Source organism: Salmo trutta, chromosome 17 (assembly GCF_901001165.1).
Source record: "Salmo trutta chromosome 17, fSalTru1.1, whole genome shotgun sequence".
Classification (NCBI taxonomy): domain Eukaryota; kingdom Metazoa; phylum Chordata; class Actinopteri; order Salmoniformes; family Salmonidae; genus Salmo; species Salmo trutta.
This window is the reverse complement of record NC_042973.1, coordinates 46,604,974-46,630,392: the sequence shown is the minus strand read 5'-3', so window position 1 is coordinate 46,630,392 and position 25,419 is coordinate 46,604,974. Positions and strand designations below refer to the sequence as shown.

Genomic DNA, 25,419 nt, shown 5'->3' with positions numbered 1-25,419 from the left:
ACCAAAGTACGTTGATCTCAAGGAGACAGAACGCGTCTCCTTCCTGAGCGGTATGACAGCTATGTGGTCCCATGGTGTTTATACTTGCGTACTATTGTTTGTACAGATGAACGTGGTACCTTCAGGCAATTGGAAATTACTCCCAAGGATGAACCAGACTTGTGGAGGTCTACAATTTTTTTTCTGAGGTCTTGGCTGATTTCTTTTGATTTTCCCATGATATCAAGCAAAGAGGCACTGAGTTTGAAGGTAGGCCTTGAAATACATCCACAGGTACACCTCCAATTGACTCAAATGATGTCAATTAGCCTATCAGAAGCTTCTAAAGCCATGACATCCTTTTCTGTAATTTTGCAAGCTGTTTAAAAGCACAGTCAACTTAGTGTATGTAAACTTCTGACCCACTGGAATTGTGATACAGTGAATTATAAGTGAAATAATCTGTCTGTAAACAATTGTTGGAAAAATGACTTGCGTCATGCACAAAGTAGATGTCCTAACCGACTTGCCAAAACTATAGTTTGTTAACAAGAAATTTGTGGAGTGGTTGAAAAACGAGTTCTAATGACTCCAACCTAAGTGTATGTAAACTTCCAACTTGAACTGTATATATGTTTTCAATAAACATTGGAGACGAAATATAGTTGACATGTCAACAATTAAGCCAACCCCGTCTGTTTTGCACCATAATCGCGCACGCATCGGTTTTGTTGCTAAAACAACCAACTAGTCTTATTGCCATGGTGATAAAAGAATTGAGCCGTTCATCACAATCTGGCCATGGACAGAAGTATGGTACTTTCTAGACACAAATCATAAGAACTACCAACCACTGACCATGAACACTAACAACTGAACCCTCCCCCTAACCTTACGCCTGTCCTTACCCCTAAATGAAAATCAAATATATGCTCATAAATGTTGATATTTATTATATTGCCAAAATGTTCCTTTCTATCATGACCATCTAGTGACTAGCGACTTCAGCCTGTGGTGTGTTCTGAAGGGGTTGTGTCCTGCCTCAGTGGGAGGAGCTACGGTCGTTGGCCACGTCCTGTAATCTGCGGAGCAGGGCCGTCTGGTTGTTCGGACACACCCTCTTGGGCGATGGCTCCTCCTCAAGCTGCATGCTGCGCTTCTTGGTGGGCGTCTCCCCGGTGCGGATCATACTGTTGATCTCCGCCAGGCGCTGCACAGACAGAGATAGAAATCATAGACACAGATCAGGGAGGGTTCATCATCATCACACGTCAGGTATGGTATGATTAAACTAATCAATGAGTCACTGTCAGGGTTTGAAAAGTACTGTGCTGAATCAACGTTAACCAGCATACATTGTGTGCATGAGTATGTGTATGTACTTGTGACTCACGTTGGATGGGCTGCTGCAGATGTAGTAGAAGATCTTGTCCCGTGCGGTAGTGGAGGGGGTGGGGGGGCTTCCAGTAGTCTTGTGGGGGGAGATGTAGATGGAGTGGTTGTGGGACAGGAGGACCCTGCGAGGGGAGCTGGTCCTCAGGGAGGGGTACGGGCACAGGGGAGGAGACTGCACCTGTCACAAAAACATTATAAGAGCATAGGCAGATACCTATTCAAAACATACATTACATTTGTTAATGTCATTTTCCTCTCCCTCCTTCACTCTCTACCTCTATCCTCTCTTGCTTTAAACCAATAGGTTTGCAGAATAGAGTTAAGTTTGTAAAGATACTAGCAAGAGCAGTGTGCGGGATTCTCTTTTCTTCTAAGTTTGTAAACAAAACTTTTTCTCCTCTTTCATATCTTTCTCTCATTTCCTCCCTTGCACCCCCCTTTCCAAGCTCCCCCATCCGCTCCCTCCCTCCCTCCCTCCCTCCCTCCCTCCCTCACTCACTCACTCACTCACCCCTGCAGAGGGCGAGCTGGGCGAGTAGCGGAGGGCAAAGTGACGCATCTGTTTGATGTAGACCCGGTTGTAGAAGTGGATGAGGTCTCCTCGCTCCTCCTCCCCCACCACTCCCCCATCCTTATCCTGCTCCTGAGAGGGAGGGAGGGATGAGGAGGTGGAGGGGGCCAGGGTGGATGGGATGCTGCCAGTCTGCGGGGCAGGTAGGGTGCTGGTGGAACACATGGGCACCGGGCTGCTGTCTCCACTCCCTGAAGGGGGTAAAGAGAGAGGGAGAGGGAAAAATAGACAGAGGGAGGGGAGAAGAAGTCCAGGAACCCAGATCTAACCCAGTGTGTGTGAGTGTGTTCTTACCCTGCTCCTGGCTGTTGTCTGTGTGAGAGCTCTGTGTGTTTCCCACACTGCTGCCCGAGAGACGTTTCTTCTTCCCAGAGATCAACACACTCCTGTAGACCTGGTAAAGAAAAATCACACACAACCAGTGGTTCCAGGGCTGCCGGAAAACGTGTGGCGAGGTGTAATTTGCATTTTTCAAATCACTTTTGATTCAGTTTAATACATCGACGCAAAGCATTAAAGAAAGAGGAAAAGTGCTGTTTTTTTGACCGATTTGCCTCATGATTTGTAAATTTGCACACAATTTATCTGTCCTTCACATCAGGGTGCTGCTGTAGGCTCTTTGCGTGACTTGACCAATCAGATTCATGGAAATCGCAGGTCACGCGGGCCGGGAACAACACTCAAGGCGCTCTCTCCACTTTCCTCCGGTATTTATTTAGCAAGCATCACTCCTGACAGACACAAGCAAAAACTCTTACATAAATGTAGCAGCCTATACACCTAAACATTAGCGATCTTACACGCTGTACTACACAGAAAGGAGATAATTTTTCAGTCTAATCAACTGTAGGCTACTAACAGCAGCAGCTGCATAGACCCCTTTCTGTTTTTGCAAACATTCCAGCATGAGGGCAATGTGCGCAAGATGGTGGCAGAACAAAGGGGGGGTTCTAATAGAACGCCAGCAAAAGATGCCTCTATTTACATGTTGATCATGAGTGCATTTCACACTACTTTTGGATCATAATTGGATTTTAAGGCTTGAATGAATGTCCTGCCTAATAGAATATTTGTGTCATCATTGTAAATCAACTGCATTATACTTTTAAAAAAAACACTTCAACCAGTAAAATGGCTCTTTGGCTAGTTTTGCTTAAGCATATCTCAATGATCATTAGCATTCTAGCTAACAACTGCTGCATCCAAACGAGTTATTTTGCAAAGATCACAACCAACTATAATCTTAGCGACTGTTCAAGCAAGAATCAAAACATCATTGTGAGTGTATGAGAAGTAATAAAAACTTAAATCTAGGCTATGTTGAATGGGCACAGATGGCGATGGCTTTCTTACTGCCACCAAGAGTCGTGCGCAGGAGTTTGTGACGTCAGTGTGTCGTGTACTGGAAAAGGGTCTATAGCCTAGCCTACTATGACAGACTGAGAACATTTCTTACTTGTCTTACAGTTGCATAGGGCAGGACTTTACAATGCAAACCTGCATAAAGCAAGCTCAGCACTGGGAGTTTTATTTTCCAATCATGTTGTATTCACTGTGTCTGCATTGTCCTTCTTTAAAATATAATTCATATGAACAGGTTGAAGGTTGCTGCAGTTTGACAGGGTTTTCATCCACTCCAAGGCCAGGAGTTTTTCCAGGAGTTGTTTTAAACCATGTGGCCTTAATAGAAAAACTCTGATCCATCATAGCCCATATTAAACAATTTTACAACAGATTAATCACGTCATACCGTGTAAGGTCCAGAGTTCTACCTGGTTAGGTTACCAGATCAGGAAAAACCAAAGGCCCCAGATATAACAAAAAAATGCCACACCACTCTGGGACCTGTGGTGCCACCTCTGAGTGGTTCCTTGACAGCATTAGCACTACTTGTGAACATAATCCAGTGTCCAAAGGGGGAAAAAACAGTGACGCTGTCACAGTACTATAGCCTCAAACTAGGGCTTGAAGTTTTTCCTGGTCAGGTCAGGAAAATCTCCTGGCCCTAGCCATAAGAGTTATACACTAGATGACTGATAGGGGGCGCTGTGTTGATGCCACCCCACCTCCATCTTGCCACTCCCCCACCATTGTCAAAAATATTTTGGAAGCTTTTATTAATGTCTACATTTGTTTTCGCCACGTTCATTCTATTACAGACACCTTAATACATACCTTAATACATACTTTTAAATTATATGTGAGGTAAACATATATATAAAGTTTAGTCACCTACTCGAACGTTTGGACACCTACTCATTCAAGGGTTTTTTACTTTACTTTTACTGTGTTCTACATTGTAGAATAATAGTAAACACATCAAAACTATGAAATAACACATTGAATCATGTAGTAACCAAAAACGTGTTAAACAAAATCTAAATATATTTTATATTTGAGATTCTTCAAAGTAGCCACCCTTTGCCTTGATGACAGCTTTGCACACTCTTGGCATTCTCTCAACCAGCATCATGAGGTAGTCACCTGGAATGCATTTCAATTAACAGGTGTGCCTTGTTAAAAGTTCATTTGTGGAATTTCTTTCCTTCTTAATGCGTTAGTACAGGAGGTAGTACAGGAGGGGACAAAGCACGGACCCCTGAGGGGCCCCAGTGTTGAGGATCAGCGAGGCAGATGTGTTGTTGCCTACCCTTACCACCTGGGGGCGGCCCGTCAGGAAGTCAAAGATCCAGTTGCAGAGGGAGGTGATTAGTCCCATGTTCCTTAGCTTAGTGATGAGCTTTGTGGGCACTATGGTGTTGAACGCCGATCTGATCATTCTCACATAGGTGTTTGTTTTGTCCAGGTGGGAAAGGGCAGTGTGGAATGCGATTGAGATTGCCTCATCTGTGGATCTGTTGGGGTGGTATGCGAATTGGAGTGGGTCTAGGGTTTCCGGGATGATGGTGTTGATGTGAGCCACGACCAGCCTTTCAAAGCACTTCATGGCTACCAACGCTTCCTTCGGCACATGGACTATAGTGATCTGCTTGAAACATGTAGGTATTACAGACTCAGTCAGGGAGAGATTGAAAATGTCAGTGAAGACACTTGCCAGTTGGTCCACGCATGCTTTGAGTACACGTCCTAGAAATCCGTCTGGCCCTGTGGCTTTGTGAATGTTGACCTATTTAAACGTCTTGCTCTCATCGACTACCGAGAGCGTAATCACACAGTTGTCCGGAACGGCTGGTGCTCTCAAGCATGCTTCAGTGTTGCCTGCCTCAAAGCGAGCTAAAAAGGCATTTAGCTCATCTGGTAAACTTCCATCACTGGGCAGCTCATGGCTGGGTTTCCCTTTGTAGTCTGTAATAGTTTTCAAGCCCTGCCACATCCGACGAGCGTCAGAGCCGGTGAAGTAGGATTCAATGTATTGACGCTTTGCCTGTTTGATAGTTCGTCTGAAGGCGTAGCAGGATTTCTTATAAGTGTCCGGATTAGTGTCCCGTTCCTTGTCTGAGGGCGTAGCGGGTTTAGTGTCATGCCCTTGCCTTTAGCTCGAAGCGGATGTTGCCTGTAATCCATGGCTTCTGGTTAGGATATGTACGCACAGTCACTGTTGGGACGACGTTGTCGATGCACTTATTGATGAAGCCGGTGACTGAGGCAGTATACTCCTCAATGCCATTGGATGAATCCCGGAAGATATTCCAGTCTGTGCTAGCAGTCCTGTAGCGTAGCATCCGCATCATCTGACCACTTCCGTATTGAGAGAGTCACTGGTACTTCCTGCTTTAGTTTTTGCTTGTAAGCAGGAGGATAGAATTATGTTCAGATTTGCCAAAAGGAGGGCGAGGGAGAGCTTTGTATGCGTCTCTGTGTGTGGAGTAAAGGTGGTTTAGAGTTTTTTCCCCCTCTGGTTGTACGTGACATGCTGGTAGAAATTTGGTTAAATGGATAAATTTGCCTGCATTAAAGTCCCCGGCACTAGGAGCGCCTGTTTGCTTAAGGCCTTATACAGCTCGTTGAGTGAGGTCTTAGTGCCAGCATCGGTTTGTGGTGGTAAATAGACGGCTATGAATAATATAGATGAGAACTCTCTTGCTAGTGTGGTCTACAGCTTATCATGAGGTACTCTACCTCAGGCATGCAATACCTTGAGACTTCTTTAATATTAGAAATCGCACACCAGCTGTTATTTACAAATAGACACACACCCCTGCCCCTCGTCTTACCAGACGTAGCTCCTCAGTCCTGCCAATGTTAGGAATACCCAGCCAGCTCTATAGTGTCCGTGTCGTCGTTCAGCCACAACTCGGTGAAACATAAGATATTACAGTTTATGTCCCGTTGGTAGGATATTCTTAAATAGTAGATCATCCATTTTATTTTCCAGTGATTGCACGTTGGCCAATAGTACAGACGGTAGTGGAAGTTTACTCACTTGCCTACGAATTCTCAGAAGGCAACCCGACCTCCGCCTCCTTTTTCTCCATCTTTTCTTCACGTAAATGTCGGGGGTTTGGGTCTGGTCTCGAGAAAGCAGTTTATCCTTTGCGTCGGACTCATTAAAGAAAAAATCTTTGTCCAGTTCGAGGTGAGTAATCACTGTTCCAATGTCCAGAAGCTATTTTCGGTCATAGAAGACGGTAGCAGCAACATTATGTACAAAATAATACAAATAAAAAAAGTTATAAACAATATGAAAAAAAAAACTAAAAATAGCACAGTTAGTTAGGAGCCCGTAAAACGGCAGCCATTCCCTCCGGTGCCATTATTCGTCGGAGGGGATGAATGAGTAGGTGTGTCCAAACTTTTGACTGATACTGTATATACACACACACACGTGTGTCTGAATACTTTCCGAATGCACTGTACATCATTGCATAAGGGCCTACTAACAGTACTCACGCTGCTGCTGGCCTGGGGCTGAGAGCGGTAGCACTTCATAATGTTCTGGAAGGACTTGTCCTCTTTGGTCACCTGCACAACAGTAGAAACACATACACACAGCATGCTACACACACTTCCTGCGACCTTACGCACCCAGTCTATACACACCATGCACGCACGCACATCAATATCCCCCTTCCCACACAAACATCTCACTCCGTCCAGGATTTTGCGATTCTGCGCAATTTCCCACATATTTTGCGAGAGCTTGCAAATTTGACCAATCGCCACACTATTACCACATAAAACAGTCAAATCATCGCAATATTATCGCATATAACTGTCGGATCACCACACTACAAAAAGAGGTCTCGCAATTCTAACCAATCACCACACTTTTACCGCATAAATGGTTCAATCAAGCAACACGTCAACAAATGTTTCACTCGTCAGTGCATTTTCGTGACAAAAATGACAAAATCCTTTCAAATTGCCGCAGCAAAATCAAGCATTTTGGCCCGCAACGGTCACAAAAAAAGCTCAACGAAATCCTGGAGGGATTGACACCCCCCCATACACACACTCTAACCCTACCTTGGCCATAACGTAGACTGCACACATGAGGAGCTGGTCTAGGTGTCGGTCCATCATGAGCTCTGTGCATTGCACCAGGGAATACTCAAAACACGTCCAGATCTTCCTCCTCAGCTCACTAGAGATGTCCAGCTTGGCACACAAGTCTCTCAGACGCACACTGGCCATGTGGTACACCTGTTGGTGGTACAGAGCAGGCACAAAATAGTACCAGGGTTTAAGTCTTTAAACTCAAGCAAAAACCCATCATTTATGGTATGAAATGCTACAGTTGTGGGGTTCTTAAAAAGGTAGGGTTGAAACTGGCCACATATGGCACAAAGGGCAGAAACAGAATACTAGGATGGATTTAAACTATACTGAACAAAAATGTAAAACGCAACATGGAACAATTTCAGAGATTTTACTGAGTTACAGTTCACATAAGGAAATCAGTCAATTGAAATAAATTAATTGGGCCCTAATATATGGATTTCACATGACTGGGAAGGGGTGCAGCCATGGGTGGGACTGGGAGGGGATAGGCCCACCCACTTGGGAGCCAGGCCCAGCCAATCAGAATAAGTTTTAACCCACAAAAGGGATTTATTACAGACAGTAATACTCCTCAGTATCATCAGCTGTCGACGATCCCGCAGGTGAAGAAGCCGGACGTAGAGGTCCTGGGGCGTGGTTACATGTGGTCTGCAGTTGAGGCCGGTTGGACGTACTGCCAAATTCTCTAAAACAATGTTGGAGGCGGCTTGTGGTAGAGAAATGAACATTCCATTTTCTGGCAACAGCTCTGGTGGACATTCCTGCAGTCAGCATGTCAATTGCATGCTCCCTCAAAACTTGAGACATCTGTGGCATTGTGTTGTGACAAAACTGCACATTTTAGAGTGGCCTTTTATTGTCCCCAGCACAAGGTGCACATGTGTAACGATCATGCTGTTTAATCAGTTTCTTGATATGCCACACCTGTCAGGTGAATAGATTATCTTGGCAAAGGAGAAATGCTCACTAACAGGGATTTAAACAAATTTGTGCACAACATTTGAGAGAAATAAGCTTTTTGTGCATATGGAACATTTCTGGGACCTTCTTTTACAGCTCTTGAAACATGGGACCAACATTTTACATGTTGCGTTTATATTTTTGTTCAGTATACTTCCTCCCTATCCAAAAGAGATGAGTTAGATTTGTAACGTGCCTGAACTATCCCTTTAAATTCAGTGACAGATGGAGATTATGTTTGTGTGCCCTTACCTTGCGGAAGAACAGCGAGAGGGAACCCTTTTTCTGAGGCTTGTTACTGGACGGGACCTGGGCTGCCAGCTTCTTGATTGGTTTACTGGTGGCGGGGCTGCCCTGTGGGGCAGGACTGTTCAGGGTGGTGGTGGTCTGTGGTTGGCTGGTCAAAGTGCCAGTCAGGGACTGGGCAGACAGGGGCTGGAGCATGGCCGTGCCTTGTCCCGTCACACTCACCTGGACAGGGATGAAGGTGATGCCTCCGTTCTCATTGGCTATTCCTGCAGAGGTCAGAGGGCATGAGATTTCTCATTAATAACCTGCATCAGTCAGAAACCCCACTATACAATGCATATAGGAGTCATATACAGTATCATTTGGCAGTAATGGCAAAGGTGTACAACAAACCATAATGTCATACTGTACAGTAATGAATCTGCAAACGTCACCTTGCACAGGTATGGTGACCGTCTGTCCGTTGTTAGCGGTAACCGTTGCCGTTGCCATAGTGACCACTGTCTGTCCGGCAGGGATGGTGGTGGTGACGATGGCCTGGGAGGTCCTGACGGTGGTGTTAGTGGTGGTGGTGGAGGAGGGGTCCGATGGGGTGTCGAAGGAAGCGTCCACAAACAGCCGTCTCCTGGCCAAGCCCGTGGGGGGGGAGCTGTAGCGGTCCAACAGGGTGGTGGGAGAGGGAGAAACACCTGGGGGCGAAGTGGGGAGAGGGGGAGGGAGGAGGTAACCAACTGACTGACTATTTGAATGAGTTATTGCACAACTGACAGACAAATTGACCTCCTGACGAGCTAACAAGCTAAATGACTAACCTTTCCCACCACTGTTGGTGCTTAGGTCAGTGCCATGGTTGTTAGGGATGAGAGGGGCGCTGCCAGCACTGCTGTCTCCGTTCCCATCCTCCAGGTGCTGCGGTGGCATCACCTGAACATCATTGAGAAAGATTGTTATTTTGTTCCAATTTCAGTCCAGTCCATCTTTTTCAAGACATTGAATTCAGAGTTACTTTGGGGCCACATGATTCAGCATGTGTGTGAGAAGTGAAACTTGGCACCATTTTCTTAGCTGTGCATGTGGGTGGGGATAAGGAGGGGTGCTGTGGATGTCCTACCTCCTGGCAAGCTGGTGGCTGGTTCTTGGCCTCCCTGACGCTGTCCCACAGCGGGGATCCCCCCCTCCAGGCCAGGCTCTCCAGGACCTGTTCCTCCACCTGGTTCAGATGCTTCACTACCTCCCTGAACAAGCCCTGCTCTGCCCGTACCAGCACCTCAATCACCTGAGATATATTACACAGATATGCATGAACGCACGCACGGACGCACACATGCACAAACGCACACAGACAAAAGGGGAGAAAGTTACACACTGTCTAGTCACACACACACTCATGACTAACACACACACTCATGACTAGGACAATCACACATTAAAACACATAATACAGATATAAGTACATGCATGTACCTTGTAGAAGTGATATGCGGGGAGTTGGAAGATGTGTATGACTTGTGGGAAGTCCCCTGGGGGTCGGTAGGAGAAGATGACAATCTCTAGACAGCAGGCCAGCAGAGAGCGCTGGAACACATCCTGCTCCAGAATACCCTAAGGACACACAACAGAACAAAGGGTTTATTGCTCATCCACCATAGAGAACAAATTATTTTCCAAGACTGGCAGAGATGAAAGTGACATAACATGCAATATCTCAACATAGAGCCCAATTTAAACATATACTGTGTACAAAACATTAGGAACACCTTCCAAATATTGAGTTGCACCCCGTTTTGCCTTGAGAACAGCCTCAATTCGTCTGGGTATGGACTCTACAAGGTGTTGAAAGCGCTCCACAGGGATGCTGGCCCATGTTGGCTCCAATGCTTCCCACAGTTGTGTCAAGTTGGATGGATGTCCTTTGGGTGGTGGACAATTCTTGATACACACAGGAAACTGTTGAGCGTGAAAAACTCAGCAGTGTTGCACACTCATACCGGTGCGCCTGCCACCTACTACTATACCCCATTCAAGGGCACTTAAATATTTTGTCTTGCTCATTCACCCTCTGAATGGCACACATACATAATCCATGTCTCAATTGTGTCAAGGCTTAAAAATCCTTCTTTTACCCATCTCCGCCCCTTCATCTACACTGATTGAAGTGGATTTAACAGGTGACATCAATAAGGGACCATAGCTTTCCCCTGGATTCAACTGGTCAGTCTGTCATGGAAAGAACAGGTGTTCCCAATGTTTTGTACACTCAGTGTAAATGTGAACTGAAAATACAATACTGTAACTTGGATCTTTGCATAAAAAATGCTTTGACGTCAATGGGAAATGTGTGTGAAATTTCTAGTTAGCTACAGCAAACTAAGCTGAGCTAGCAGGGCAGCGCAGGTGAGACTCACAGAGAGGTCCGTGTCGCCCAGTCTCTCCTTCTCCTGGTCAATGACGGCCTCCAGGGTTTTATAGTAGAGCGCCTCCGCCAGGCGGAAGTACTTCACTGCAATGTCTTTCCCCAGTCCTGCGTTCTCCTCCCCTTTGCCCTCAAAGTGCTGACAAAAGACCTGGCACATGTCCTTCAGCCTAGTGGAGATGGTCTCACTTGGGTCTCTGGCACACGCCCTGGAACAAGACAGACACAGTTACTGATAATTCACCCTTCAAACTCATACTTACACCCCAAAACTGTTTTAACACCCTTCATGGCTCAAATACTAACAACCGAAAATGAAAATGGACCACTGAACTCTTCCGTGTGGTAACAATATAAGAATGGGTGAGTATTTGAAAAGGCCTATCCAATACATAAAACAATAAATAATAACAATCTGTATGTGGTTCACACACACACAGAATGTGGAATCTGACTGGCCACCCAAGTGCCCCCCCCCAGAGATTGAGATAGTTTGTCTCTGAATATATTGATAATTTTGACAAAGATGCACACCTTCAGCAAGACTCATCAATCTCACCGAAGAAAGAATACAATACGAGCAGGGGCAAACAGTGCCCCTCTGTCTTTGTATGTGTAGCCCATGTATCTGATGCCATCTGGCCAAAAAGAGTATGACATGTCACATTATTTTTGACCAGACAGCATCAGATACATGGGCTACAGATACATGGGCTACAGATACTAAGATAGAGGGGCGCTGCTTGCCCCGCTCGGATGCTTTCTCTGTTGAATCAGAATCAGCCTCTTGCAAATCTAAGGAAATTTATGAAACATGGATAGACACAAATGAGAAATCACATTAGAAAATGTTGTTTCTTTTTTTATTGTAACATTTTGGGGGGAAGCCTGGCTTCCCTTGGCATCCATGAATACACACCACTTTATAGGCTGAATGTCATTACACTGATGGTGTTTGTAATAGGATGTCCCTTTCCATTCAAGTGGTGGGTGCACAGTGCACTGTTCGGATGCTAGACTTATTTTGGAGTAGACGAACGTGCACAGGTAACCTACATTTTGAAGTGATTTGTTCGACCAATCAGGGGAAAACATCCTGACTGGTTGTGTTCATGACACATTAAAAAGGTAACACATTTGTATGGTTAAATTACATGTCTTTACCATGAAGTCCATCAAAAAGAAGTGCACACATAGGAGGTCCAGTTAAAAAGAATAGAGCCCCCCTAAATGTCACGGTATAATTAGCACTTTGGATGCCACTTTCAAGAGAATTTACTACTGTATGCTAATACCCTTATATAAAATCGCGAAGTATTTAATGCGTTGAACCATCAGAAATATATAAAGAAAAAAAATCTGACTTGCTTCGATTAAGGTTAAAAATGTTTTGGCCCCCCAAAACTGTCTGTGCTCCACCTTGGCCACCCCATTCAAAATGTTTTGGGCCACTGGTGTGGTTGTGTGCAGCTTAGAATATATTTGATTATTTGTATTGTGTGCAATACCTCAGTAAGTCTGTGAGTCTGCCACTGGGGCGGTGTTTGAGTCCTGTGAGCAGGCTGTGGAGTCGGCCAACACTCTGCATGGCTGTAGATACCGGCGTGCCCAGACAGTTGTCCTGGACATACTTAAGACCCGTCAGGGGAGTAGACACCTTCAAGGCTGAGGCCTACAGGACACACAAAGGGGACATAGCAAAGGGGTTACTGTACATTTGCATTGAATTCAGACTCAAAGACACAAGACGTGTATGTGCGTTTGTGTGTTACAGTAATCATAATAACAGCAGCATATTTCATACATAACAAGCAATAATGTATAATAATAGTATAATAATGTGTGTGTGTATGCGCGTCTTACAGTCAGACTGCTGTAGAGTCTGTATGCGGAGGCGTCCTGGTTCTTTACTCCCACACAGAGACAGGGGCCTGGTGTGCCAATGTCGTCATTGGCCCCCTCTCCCAGGAAGATCCTCTCATCCAGACCCCCTGTGGCTAGAACATGCTCCTCGTACACACGCCCCATGGACGCACTAGACACACACACACAGAGAGTATACCAAACATTAGGAGCACCTTGACCCTCAGAACAGCCTAAATTCGTCTCAATTGTCTCAAGGCTTAAAAATCCTTCTTTAACCTGTCTCCTCCCCTTCATCTACACTTATTGAAGTGGATTTAACATGCAACATCAATAAGGGATCATAGCTTTCACCTGGATTCACCTGATCAGTCTATGTCATGGAGTTCTTAAAGCTTTGTACACTCAATGTATATGAAACGTTGAATATCACTCAAAAAGACTGTCAATATCTGCTCTGTGCAGAGACAAGATAAGGATTGACTTACAAACTGTCTCCAAAATTCATAGGATCGAAGAAGCCAGTCAAGCTATCTTCTTTCCCTTTGAGAATCTGTTGATGACACAGAAAATCCATGATGAGACAAGGCAGACAAGTAGATTGTGTAGGACTAAGGTGTGTGTGTGTGTGTGTAGGACTGAGGTGTGTGTATTTGTGCGTGTGCCTCACCTTCTTATGGAAGAGCCTCTTGATGAATGGTTTCCAGAAGTGTTCCTTGACCCCCTTTGCCTCCAGCACCAGGCCATCATGCAGTTCACACAGCTGTTCTATGAAGCAGTAGGGCCCTGCAGTGGGCTTGTAGTCCTTACTGTTGAAGTCCTCAGGAAGGCCTATAGATCAGACGAGACATAGCAGCTTCCTGCATTAGATGCAAGTGATAATGTATTACAGTAACTATGCAGTAACACAGAAAAGGACCATAGAGATTGAACATACTCTACGTACGGATCATGTGAGTAACCACACATGTATGCATGCATGCCTGCACACACGTACACATGCACGGATACTGGTTGGATACTATCAATGATGTTATCTATAGGAAGATAGGGAGGGTATATACAGTGCATTCGGAAAGTATTCAGACCCCTTGACTTTTTCCACATTTTGTTGCGTTACAGCCTTATTCTAAAATGGATTACATTGACCCCCCTCATAAATCTACACACAATACCCCATAATGACAAAGCAATTTTTATTTTTTTTTATTTAAATTTCAAATGTATTAACAATTTAAAACTGAAATATCAGATTTACATGAGTTTTCAGACCCTTTACTGAGCACTTTGTGGAAGCAACTTTGGCAGCAATTACAGCCTTGAGTCTTGGGTATGATGCTACAAGCTTGGCACACTTGTATTTGGGGAGTTTCTCCCATTCTTCTCTGCAGATCCTCTCAAGCTCTGTCAGGCTGGATGGGGAGCGTCGCTGCATCGCTATTTTCAGGTCTCTCCAGAGATGTTTGATTGGGTTCAAGTCCGGGCTCTGGCTGGGCCACTCATGGACATTCAGAGACTTGTCATGAAGCCACTCCTGTGTTGTCTTGGCTGTGTGCTTAGGGTTGTTGTCCTGTTAGAAGATGAACCTTCGCCCCAGTCTGAGGTCCTGAGCGCTTTGGAGCAGGTTTTCATTAAGTATCTCTCTGTGCTTTGCTCTGTTCATCTTTCCCTTGATCCTGACTAGTCTCCCAGTTCCTGCCGCTGAAAAACATCCCCACAGCATGATGCTGCCACCACCATACTTCACCTTAGGGATGGTGGCAGGTTTCTTCCAGACGTGACACTTGGCATTCAGGCCAAAGAGTTCAATCTTGGTTTCATCAAACCAGATCATATATTTTTTCATGGTCTGAGAGTCCTTTAAGTGCCCTTTGGAAAACTCCAAGCTGGCTGTCATGTGCCTTTTACTGAGGAGTGGCTTCCGTCTGGCCACTCTACCATAAAGGCCTGATTGGTAGAGTTCTGCAGTGATGGCTGTCCTTCTGGAAGGTTCTCCCATCTCCACAGAGGAACTCTGGAGCTCTGCCAGAGTGACTATAGGGTTCTTGGTCACCTCCTCCCTGACCAAGGCCCTTCCCCCCCGATTGCGCAGTTTGGCCGGGCGGCCAGCTCTAGGAAGTGTTGGTGGTTTCAAATGTCTTCCATTTAAGAATGATGGAGGCCAATGTGTTCCTGGGGACGTTCAATGCTGCAGAAATGTTTTGGTACCCTTCCCCAGATCTGTGCCTCAACACAATCCTGTCTAGAAGCTCTGCGGACAATTCCTTCAACCTCATGGCTTGGTTATTGCTCTGACATGCACTGTCAACTGTGGGACCTTATATAAACAGGTGGTGCCTTTCCAAATCATGTCCAATCAATTGAATTTACCACAGGTGGACTCCAATCAAGTTGTAGAAACATCTTAAGGATGAACCTGAGCTCATTTTCTAGTCTCATAGCAAAGGGTCTGAATACTTATGTAAATAAGGTATTTATTTATTATAAATGTACAAAAAAATTCTAAAAACCTATTATCGCTTCGTCATTATGGGATACTGTGTAGATTATGGGATACTGTGTGTAGAACGTAACAAAATGTGGAAAAAGTCAAGGGGTAGGAATACTTTCCGAATGTACTGTATGCATAGGGGGTGAGAGCGGGGAGGATAGGGAGGGGATATAGGTCTGGGCCAGGAGGTCACCTTTGAAGTTGGGGTTGAGCAGCTCCTTCCTGGTGTTACACAGCAGAGCGTTGGAGAAAACCAGGTCCAGAGCACACAGCAGCAGGTGGTATGAGTTCACCAGGTCATCACTGATCATAGGGAAGTTTCCTGGCAGGGGAGGGAGGGAGAGAGAAGAGACATTGAAATAATCATAATAATAATAATAATAATAATAAGTAGGATTTTACACCGCTTTTCTAAGACACAAATATAGTTTCACACAATGATCTGGTCCTAACAATAAAGCTTGTTGAATTGAATTGATCTGAAAGATAGAGATGTCTCGTGTTGACTGCAGAGTAGTGCTGGTAGCCTCAAACCTCGCATGTGATTATTTCAACTACGTCCAAAGAACAATGGGTATCACAGTATACTTACCAAAGTCACCTTTCACCTAATTCAATTAACAAACACTAGTAAAATCAAATCCAATTCAGTGTAGTATGTGTGAGGACACTCTTAGAAAAAAGGGTTCCAAAAGAGTTCTTCGGTAGTCCCCATAGAAGAACCCTTTTTTGGTTCCAGCCTTTTTGGTTCAGGTAGAACTCTTTTGGGTTCCATGTAGAACCCTCTGGGGACAGAGTTCTACATGAAACCCACTAGGGTTCTACCTGGAACCAAAAGGGTTTAACCTGGAACCAAAAATATTTATTCAAAGGGTTCTCCTATGGGGACAGCCGAAGAACCCTTTAAGGTTCTAGATAGCACCTTTTCTTCTAAGAGTGTAAAATCTAGTGAGTGTGCATAGAGCCAGTGCAAGGAAGTCAGTGCAAAACAATTAAGATAAGTAAATAAATAATAAAGGGGGTCAGTGTAAATTGTCTGGGTGGCCATTTGATTAAACTGTTCAGCAGTCTTATGGCTTGGGGGTAGAAGCTGTTCAGGAGCCTTTTGGTCACAGACTTGGCACTCCGGTACCGCTTGACGGGTGGAGACTTTGACAAGTTTTAGGGCCTTCGTCTGACACCGCCTGGTATAGAGGTCATGGATGGCAGGAAGTTCGGCCCCAGGGATATACTGGGCCGTACGCAATACCCTCTGTAGCGACTTGCCGAGCAGGTGCCATACCAACCAGTGATGCAACCTACCACCGCCGTGTCGCCGGCAAACTTAATGATGGTGTTGGAGTCGTGGGCGGCCACGCAGTCGTGGGTGAACAGGGAGCACAGGAGGGGACTGATCTGGTTGTGTGTGTGCATGCGTGTCTTTTGAGTTCTTATTAAGGATTAAGGAGATATAAAAATGACATCTATTTGCCCTGGCCGCTGTTCTCCTGCTGATGCCAACAACTCAGTGCAGGCCTTGGCATGCCCAGTGCCCAATGTAGAGAAGCTAGCCCTTGTCACTTATACTTTGTGAGTAACCAAGTAGTGATCACTTCACATAGTCTTCAAACTAGCCTTTTCTCAGGACCCCACTGATCCCTAGTCCTTTCCCCTCTGTCCTCCCTCTCTTTTCCTGTCTTTTGCCATGAACAAAACAGAAGTACTCACCTTTAGCGTTGACAAACAGAATCCAGCAGAAATTGAAGACTTCAGCGACGGTGCAGGGATGGCGTCTAAATCAGAATAGGTCAGCGGTCAGTCTGGTCAAGCAGACTGACCGCTGTGCTCAGAGATCTCACGATCTGGCTGGCACCAGGATAGAAACAATTCCATTTGTACATTCTAGCCATTTAGCAGATGATCTTATCCAGAGTAACTTACAGTAGTGAGTGCACACATCTACTTGGCTTTGTTCAAGAGCGGTCAAACTATTGTAGAAAATAGTGAGGTGACAGAACTTCATAGCGAGCTACAGTATCAACAACTAACTCACCTCTGTTTGCGGCTCCTGTGGACTCTGGGTGGGTCGTCGGAGGGTGCCTTAAAGATGGCTTTGAATATGGGGACGTATTTCTTGAAGATGACGGCGGAAATTGTGAAATTCCTCTCCAGCTTCTCCGTGCTCTGGCAAAAGTCTTGGGGCAGACTTGCCATGTCCTGCCATTTCTTCATCTTGTTAAAGAACTCAATGAGGCTGCAATCAGAAACAGGGCAACTGTTTGAGAATTGACAGTATTTTCCAGTTCAATAAATTATATATTACATAGGACAGTTGTGTTGTTAGTAGATGTGTGGTTCCTTGTTCAGCATTACACAAATAACCAGGTTGGAATCAGAATCCAAGAACTAAGCAAGAAACCATATGGACTGTTATGCAAATCTATGGAGGACTTTGTGTGAAAGTCCTTTAGTCAATTATATATGAAGTGGGGCACATTTAGGGCCAGTTTCCTGGACACAGATTATGCCTAGTCCTAGACTAAGAGGCCCGTTCAATGTATAATCTCCATTGAACATGCTTTATTAGTCTAGGATTAGCCTTAATCTGTGTCCGGGAAACCGGAGCATAGGGATGAGTGCCTGGGCATACGCACCTTTGTTCTGAACAGCTGAGGATCCTGGTCAGAGAGACATAGTTTCCCTCCGCAGTGCCCTTACCCACCGTTGGTATGGCTGTCCTGCAGGCCACATAGAGAGCACAGGCTAACCAGTGTAGCTCACTGCCCTGTAAGAAAGGGGGATGGAGAAAGAGAGAGAGTGGGGGAGAGAGAGAGTTACTTTTTCTGTCCCGGGCTCTATCTCACTATTATGGATACCAGTTAGAGCTGGTGGGGCCAGAGTGGAGATATGCCATGTTGGAAATTCTCCCCCCTAGTGGTTTCTTCTGTTATCCCTAATCCTAATATTCTGTCAAACCACCTCCAAATAAACCATACACAGATACAGCAGATGGCTATCCCTTATGAGGAAAGGTTTGTGAATAAGGCACATGCACTATACCATAACTATACCATACTTAAAAATATCAAGTAAGTTGGATCATTCAGTGTTATGACCAAAGAGCAGAGCCCCCTTTTCTAGACCAGGGGTTGCCAACTTAGGGGGTGCGCCCCCCATATGGGGCGGCAATGTTCCGTTGGGAGGTGCGGGACCTTCCTTGATTTGAGGAGTAATTTTTTGTTTGTTTAATACTGATCTAAAAACAATTAATAAATCTGCGATGCTTTAGGCTAAAAACAAGAGGTAAAATGCCAGAGGAAGACTTGACTCTAATGCACATGGGGGAATATATACTGCTCAAAAAAATAAAGGGAACACTTAAACAACACATCCTAGATCTGAATGAAAGAAATAATTTTATTAAATACTTTTTTCTTTACATGTGTTGACAACAAAATCACACAAAAAGAATCAATGGAAATCCAATTTATCAACCCATGGAGGTCTGGATTTGGAGTCACACTCAAAATTAAAGTGGAAAACCACACTACAGGCTGATCCAACTTTGATGTAATGTCCTTAAAACAAGTCAAAATGAGGCTCAGTAGTGTGTGTGGCCTCCACGTGCCTGTATGACCTCCCTACAACGCCTGGGCATGCTCCTGATGAGGTGGCGGATGGTCTCCTGAGGGATCTCCTCCCAGACCTGGACTAAAGCATCCGCCAACTCCTGGACAGTCTGTGGTGCAACGTGGCGTTGGTGGATGGAGCGAGACATAATGTCCCAGATGTGCTCAATTGGATTCAGGTCTGGGGAATGGGCGGGCCAGTCCATAGCATCAATGCCTTCCTCTTGCAGGAACTGCTGACACACTCCAGCCACATGAGGTCTAGCATTGTCTTGCATTAGGAGGAACCCAGGGCCAACTGCACCAGCAAATGGTCTCACAAGGGGTCTGAGGATCTCATCTCGGTACCTAATGGCAGTCAGGCTACCTCTGGCGAGCACATGGAGGGCTGTGCAGCCCCCCAAAGAAATGCCACCCCACACCATGACTGACCCACCGCCAAACCGGTCATGCTGGAGGATGTTGCAGGCAGAACGTTCTCCACGGCGTCTCCAGACTCTGTCACGTCTGTCACGTGCTCAGTGTGAACCTGCTTTCATTTGTGAAGAGCACAGGGCGCCAGTGGTGAATTTGCCAATCTTGGTGTTCTCTGGCAAATGCCAAACGTCCTGCACGGTGTTGGGCTGTAAGCACAACCCCCACCTGTGGACGTCGGGCCCTCATACCACCCTCATGGAGTCTGTTTCTGACCGTTTGAGCAGACACATGCACATTTGTGGCCTGCTGGAGGTCATTTTGCAGGGCTCTGGCAGTGCTCCTTCTGCTCCTCCTTGCACAAAGCCGGAGGTAGCGGTCCTGCTGCTGGGTTGTTGCCCTCCTACGGCCTCCTCCACGTCTCCTGATGTACTGGCCTGTCTCCTGGTAGCGCCTCCATGCTCTGGACACTACGCTGACAGACACAGCAAACCTTCTTGCCACAGCTCGCATTGATGTGCCATCCTGGATGAGCTGCACTACCTGAGCCACTTGTGTGGGTTGTAGACTCCGTCTCATGCTACCACTAGAGTGAAAGCACCGCCAGCATTCAAAAGAGACCAAAACATCAGCCAGGAAGCATAGGAACTGAGAAGTGGTCTGTGGTCCCCACCTGCAGAACCACTCCTTTATTGGGGGTGTCTTGCTAATTGCCTATAATTTCCACCTGTTGTCTATTCCATTTGCACAACAGCATGTGAAATTTATTGTCAATCAGTGTTGCTTCCTAAGTGGACAGTTTGATTTCACAGAAGTGTGATTGACTTGGAGTTACATTGTGTTGTTTAAGTGTTCCCTTTCTTTTTTTGAGCAGTGTATTTGTCTCAATGACATTCAGAAGCGGGGCAACAACCTTCTAAAGTCAAGGAGTCAAAGAAATGGGACTTTGCATGGGAAGCAATCTTATACAATGTGTGACTCTGTCGCTATCAACTGATCTATTCACTTTATGTAAAAGAGAATATGCATCATTAAATTGAGGGTTCATATAAATGATCTTAATAAACATACTTGGTAGCGGAATAACATTTGGGGAAATAGGGTCTAGAGTTTATTTTAGTATGCATTATTATTATTATCATTAAAGAGCCTACCTAAATAAAGAGCCTACCTAAAAGATGTCATGATGTCTTGTTAAACTATGTAGTTTGCAGGAAATTAGCTTAAAAAACAAAAACATTTTCCTTGGTCGCTCAAATAACAATAAAATCAAGCTGAGGATCCTGGGCAGAGAGACATATCTCAATAAACAAAATTTTGTTGTGAAATTTTTGAAATGTGAAAAAGGGCGCCCTGGGGGAAAAAAGGTTGGGAACTTCTGACCCCAGTTAACCTTGTCCTATTCTAAACCACGAGATTGGTCCGCCTCTAAATGTGACACACACCGGTAAATTCAGACCGGTAAACTCCTCCCCTTTCCACAGAAAAATATCACAAATAATGGAGTTTTCTATCAAATATTTATGTAAAACTACAAACGTAATACAAGCTGCGTCTTTAAATATGAAATGAGACGACGTAAAATGTCGGTCGTGAAAGGTAGAGGCAATGCTAGTGAAGCCTGCGGTAAACCGGTTGCCAAAATGGCTAAATGTATATTACTGTACAATATACAAAGCAAAACATATTTACCTCTAATGTGTAATTTTTGCTTATGTTTTCGTAGCTCTTCCATGCTTCGTTGCTCGCCTCCTCGTCCATATTCAAAGCTCGACAGAGATCTTCAAACCCCTGCCTTGTTTTCTGCAAATAGTCTTCCTCCTCGTTCATTTTGACTGTTCCAAAGGGTACACAGCAAATAGATTCGGGTCCAAATTACAATGCAGTTGCAAAGCAGAGTCGACTCAAGCGCGGTTTGTTACAACGTACATATAAACAATGTTACTATTCGTATTGTGCGATCCAATATACAGTGGGTGCTATACAGTGTAGCCATTTAAATGTCCTTTGAGTGAAAGCTACTATCTTGCGTAGCAGATTACGCAAAAGACTTGCGTAGAGTACATGAGCGATGGAAAACCTGACATTGTGGGCGGTATTTGCTTGGTGAATACCATATCAACCGTACTGGGGGATTCCGCCCACAAAAAATGCGTTTCCAACCAATTCAATAAAATAATACTTCCGGCTGATTATATGATTCATACCAGTTTGTTCTGAGATTTTTTAATCATTCATGCCATGTTCAACAACGTAAACCAAATCACTGGCGATTTTAGCAAGTAAATCTTGGGTGGCGCAAAAATATATATTTTTAGATACATGCCAGCAAAGCCATTACACCACACAACACAACACAACACATGAATTGCCCTATAACGGTGACAAACGGTACCCACAGACTGTTAGGCCCTACATAAAGCTGTCCCAATGGCTCAGTCCCATCAGCAATCCCAACCACTTACCACTGCTAAATCTGGCAAATCCAGGAGCATTGTCTGGCAGCTAAACAGTTTATTCAGCCTCATTTACTGCCCTTAAAAAAAACATAGCTGATATGGCTGACTTGCTTAAACAAATGTGGTTTCTACTGACGATTGAGATGTAGAAAATATGGCACAAGGAGACGAGGCAATGCATAATTTCGATTAAGACGTTAATGAGCGAGCTAGGACGGACATAGTAAATATAACTATTTGTTCAGCACTTTTGAAACAAACAGTGACAGAATTCAGAACATGGAACATTCTTACAGTATTCTTCCTGTACACCAAGTCAGAACCGTAGGATAAATAAAGGGGGCATATAAGCAGACAATGAAAGCTCTTACAATATTCGATGATTACATTTCTCCACCACCAAGTAAGAACAGTAGGCAAAATTAGCAGGGGAAAATGGACCAAATTATTAGGGTGAGGCTACTAACAGTTTACTACACAACATACACTTAGCATTACTTTCTTAGCTACAGTATACAGTTGAAGTCGGAAGTTTACATACACCTTAGCCAAATACATTTAAACTCAGTTTTTCACAATTCCTGACATTTAATCCTAGTAAATATTCTCTGATTTAGGTCAGTTAGGATCACCACTTTATTTTAAGAATGTGAAATGTCAGAATAATAGTAGAGAGGATTATTTATTTCAGCTTTGATTTCTTTCATCACATTCCCAGTGGGTCAGAAGTTTACATACACTCAATTAGTATTTGGTAGCATTGCCTTTAAATGGTTTAATTTGGGTCAAACGTTTCGGGTAGCCTTCCACAAGCTTCGCACAATAAGTTGGGTGAATTTTGTCCCATTCCTCCTGACAGAACTGGTGTAACTGAGTCAGCTTTGTAGGCTTCCTTGCTCGCACACGCTTTTTCAGTTTTGCCCACAAATTTTCTATGGGACTGAGGTCAGGGCTTTGTGATGGCCACTACAATACCTTGACATTGTTGCCCTTAAGGCATTTTGCCACAACGTTGGAAGTATGCTTGGGGTAAATGTCCATTTGGAAGACTCATTTGCGACCAAGCTTTAACTTCCTGACTGATGTCTTGAGATATTGCTTCAATCTATCCACAGAATTTTTCTTCCTCATAATGCCATCTATTTTGTGAAGTGCACCAGTCCCTCCTGCAGCAAAGCACCCCCACAACATGATGCTGCCACCCCCGTGCTTCAAGGTTGGGATGGTGTTCTTCGGCTTGCAAGCCTCCCCCTTTTTCCTTCAAACATAACGATGGTCATTATGGCCAAACAGTTATATTTTTGATTCATCAGACCAGAGGACATTTCTCCAAAAAGTATGATATTTGTCCCCATGTGCAGTTGCAAACCGTAGTCTGGCTTTTTATGGCGGTTTTGGAGCAGTGGCTTCTTCCTTGCTGAGCGGCCTTTCAGGTTATGTCGATATAGGACTCGTTTTACTGTGGATATAGATACTTTTGTACCTGTTTCCTCCAGCATCTTCACAAGGTCCTTTGCTGTCGTTCTGGGATTGATTTGCACTTTACGCATCAAGGTACGTTCATCTCTAGGAGACAGAACGCGTCTCCTTCCTAAATGGTATGACAGCTATGTGGTCCCATGGTGTTTATACTTGCGTACTATTGTTTGTTCAAATGAACGTGGTACCTTCAGGCATTTGGAAATTGCTCCCATGGATGAACCCGACTTTTTTCTGAGGTCTTGGCTGATTTCTTTTGATTTTCCCATGATGTCAAGCAAAGAGGCACTGAGTTTGAAGGTAGGCCTTGAAATACATCCACAGGTACACCTCCAATTGACTCAAATGATGTCAATTAGCCTATCAGAAGCTACTGACATCATTTTCTGGAATTTTCCAAGCTGTTTAAAGGCACAGTCAACTTAGTGTCTGTAAACTTCTGACCCACTGGAATTGTGATACATTTAATTATAAGTGAAATATTCTGTCTGTAAACAATTGTTGGAAAAATTACTTGTGTCATGCACAAAGTAGATGTCCTAACCGACTTGCCAAAACTATAGTTTGTTAACAAGAAATTTGTGGAGCGGTTGGAAAACGAGTTTTAATGACTCCAAACTAAGTGTATGTAAACTTCCGACTTCAACTGTCCCTGGCATATTACATCAGTTATGCAGTTTCATACAATGCATTTTTGGACTCACCTTGTTTGTGCTGTGCTCACTTGAACAGGAAGGGGGCGCGGCGGACCTTCGTGGACAAATTTTGTCATCAAACTTTGTCATTACACTGGCATTCTCTGGATTTATGGTGCTTTCATGACAACTGTGAACTCGGAAAAGAACAAGTTCGAATCGTGATGACGTCAGTGATCGTCAGGTCGGAGGTATTAGGTACGTTTCATATTCACAAATGCAAATGGTCTAATTCAAAACCTAACTTAAATTAATTTAAACAATGTCGCACTACTTGAACTAAAATGAAAAACAAAAAGGCAATTCAACTTGTTGTATATTTTCTTTTACCTTTATTTAACTAGGCAAGTCAGTTAAGAACAAATTCTTATTTTCAATGACGGCCTAGAAACAGTGGGTTAACTGCCTCGTTCAGGACTACAGATTTTCACGTTGTCAGCTCGTGGATTTGATCTTCAGTTACTAGTTCAACACTCTAACCACTAGGCTGCCTGCCGTATTATTAATGTTTATGATGTTTGTTTAGGATTTCTGGCAATGTAAATAGTTTGTATGTCTGCTTGTTTGCATGTAAATATTCCTATTTTGTTTGTTAATATTTGTTTGTTAATTAAAAAAAATAAAGAGGCCCGAGTTCCTGACTTGCAATTCCGAGTTGGATGACCATTCAAAACGTATTTTCCCAGTCGGAGCTCGTTTTTTCCCGAGTTCCCAGTTGTCTTGAACTTCCCAGTTCTGAGTTTTGAGCGCAGCAGCATGGTTTTGGATTGACAGCATTGTGAATGTTGAATGTTTATCTTTTTAAGCTTGGAAAGAGACCCTTAAACCCAGACTTCGGACCACATACCCACTCCACTGAATAGCAGGCTAGGGATTTCTTTGCAACGCTTGCAGTTAACCACTGATTCCTTCCAAACCACTCATTGTTGAATGTGCGATTTCCAACTTGTGTAATGTTTATGTCCAATGGGCAATGAGCACCGATACGTTTTATCTATAATTTCTCTTCATATGACAAGGATTGCAAAGGATTTGCCAGTAGATTGTCGATTTGATTCATGACGTTGACATGATCAGTCCGTTCAAAGCTAACATGATTTGACATTTTATCTGTGGCCAATGACCTTGAGCCTTCTTGGATGGGCACTTCTAATATAACTCTATGACAGCACCCAAGGGTCTTGAATTTTCAGGCTCTACCCTTAGATTTGGCTGTGATGTAGTGTCCCCATGAGTGACAGAACACTGAGCCAATGACGGCGCAACCAGAGAACATTACCAACCCCTACTGACCTGTTGGCTGCCCTGCCACCACAGAAAGCACTGAGCTGGGCTTAAACAGCTGCATTTTGGAGCTGTCTTACTCAAGAAAGCAAAAAA

The 25,419-nt window shown here is 44.4% G+C and overlaps 1 protein-coding gene across 4 annotated transcripts; it reads right to left on the bottom strand.

Moving 5' to 3' along the window:
* Positions 1-619: 619 nt before the first annotated feature.
* On the bottom strand, positions 620-21,525 carry LOC115152303 (retinoblastoma-like protein 2). 4 transcript variants are annotated; one of them, XM_029697058.1, is made up of 22 exons: positions 21,099-21,515; positions 18,018-18,148; positions 17,417-17,617; positions 17,092-17,156; positions 15,578-15,706; positions 13,564-13,724; positions 13,382-13,446; positions 12,894-13,065; positions 12,539-12,702; positions 11,023-11,239; positions 10,082-10,219; positions 9,729-9,893; positions 9,430-9,541; positions 9,052-9,306; positions 8,840-8,883; positions 8,621-8,722; positions 7,373-7,549; positions 6,797-6,868; positions 2,240-2,339; positions 1,886-2,136; positions 1,373-1,552; positions 620-1,189 (listed from the first exon to the last, which is right to left on the bottom strand). In XM_029697058.1, exons 1-22 carry the CDS (start codon positions 21,234-21,236, stop codon positions 1,022-1,024), a joined length of 3,207 nt encoding a protein of 1,068 aa, XP_029552918.1. In that variant the 5' UTR covers positions 21,237-21,515; the 3' UTR covers positions 620-1,021. The 4 variants fall into 4 exon arrangements, with proteins under 4 accessions (XP_029552918.1, XP_029552917.1, XP_029552916.1 ...); XM_029697057.1 differs by having other exon boundaries at positions 1,373-1,546; positions 8,621-8,883; positions 21,099-21,525; XM_029697056.1 differs by having other exon boundaries at positions 8,621-8,883; positions 21,099-21,514.
* Positions 21,526-25,419: the final 3,894 nt, after the last annotated feature.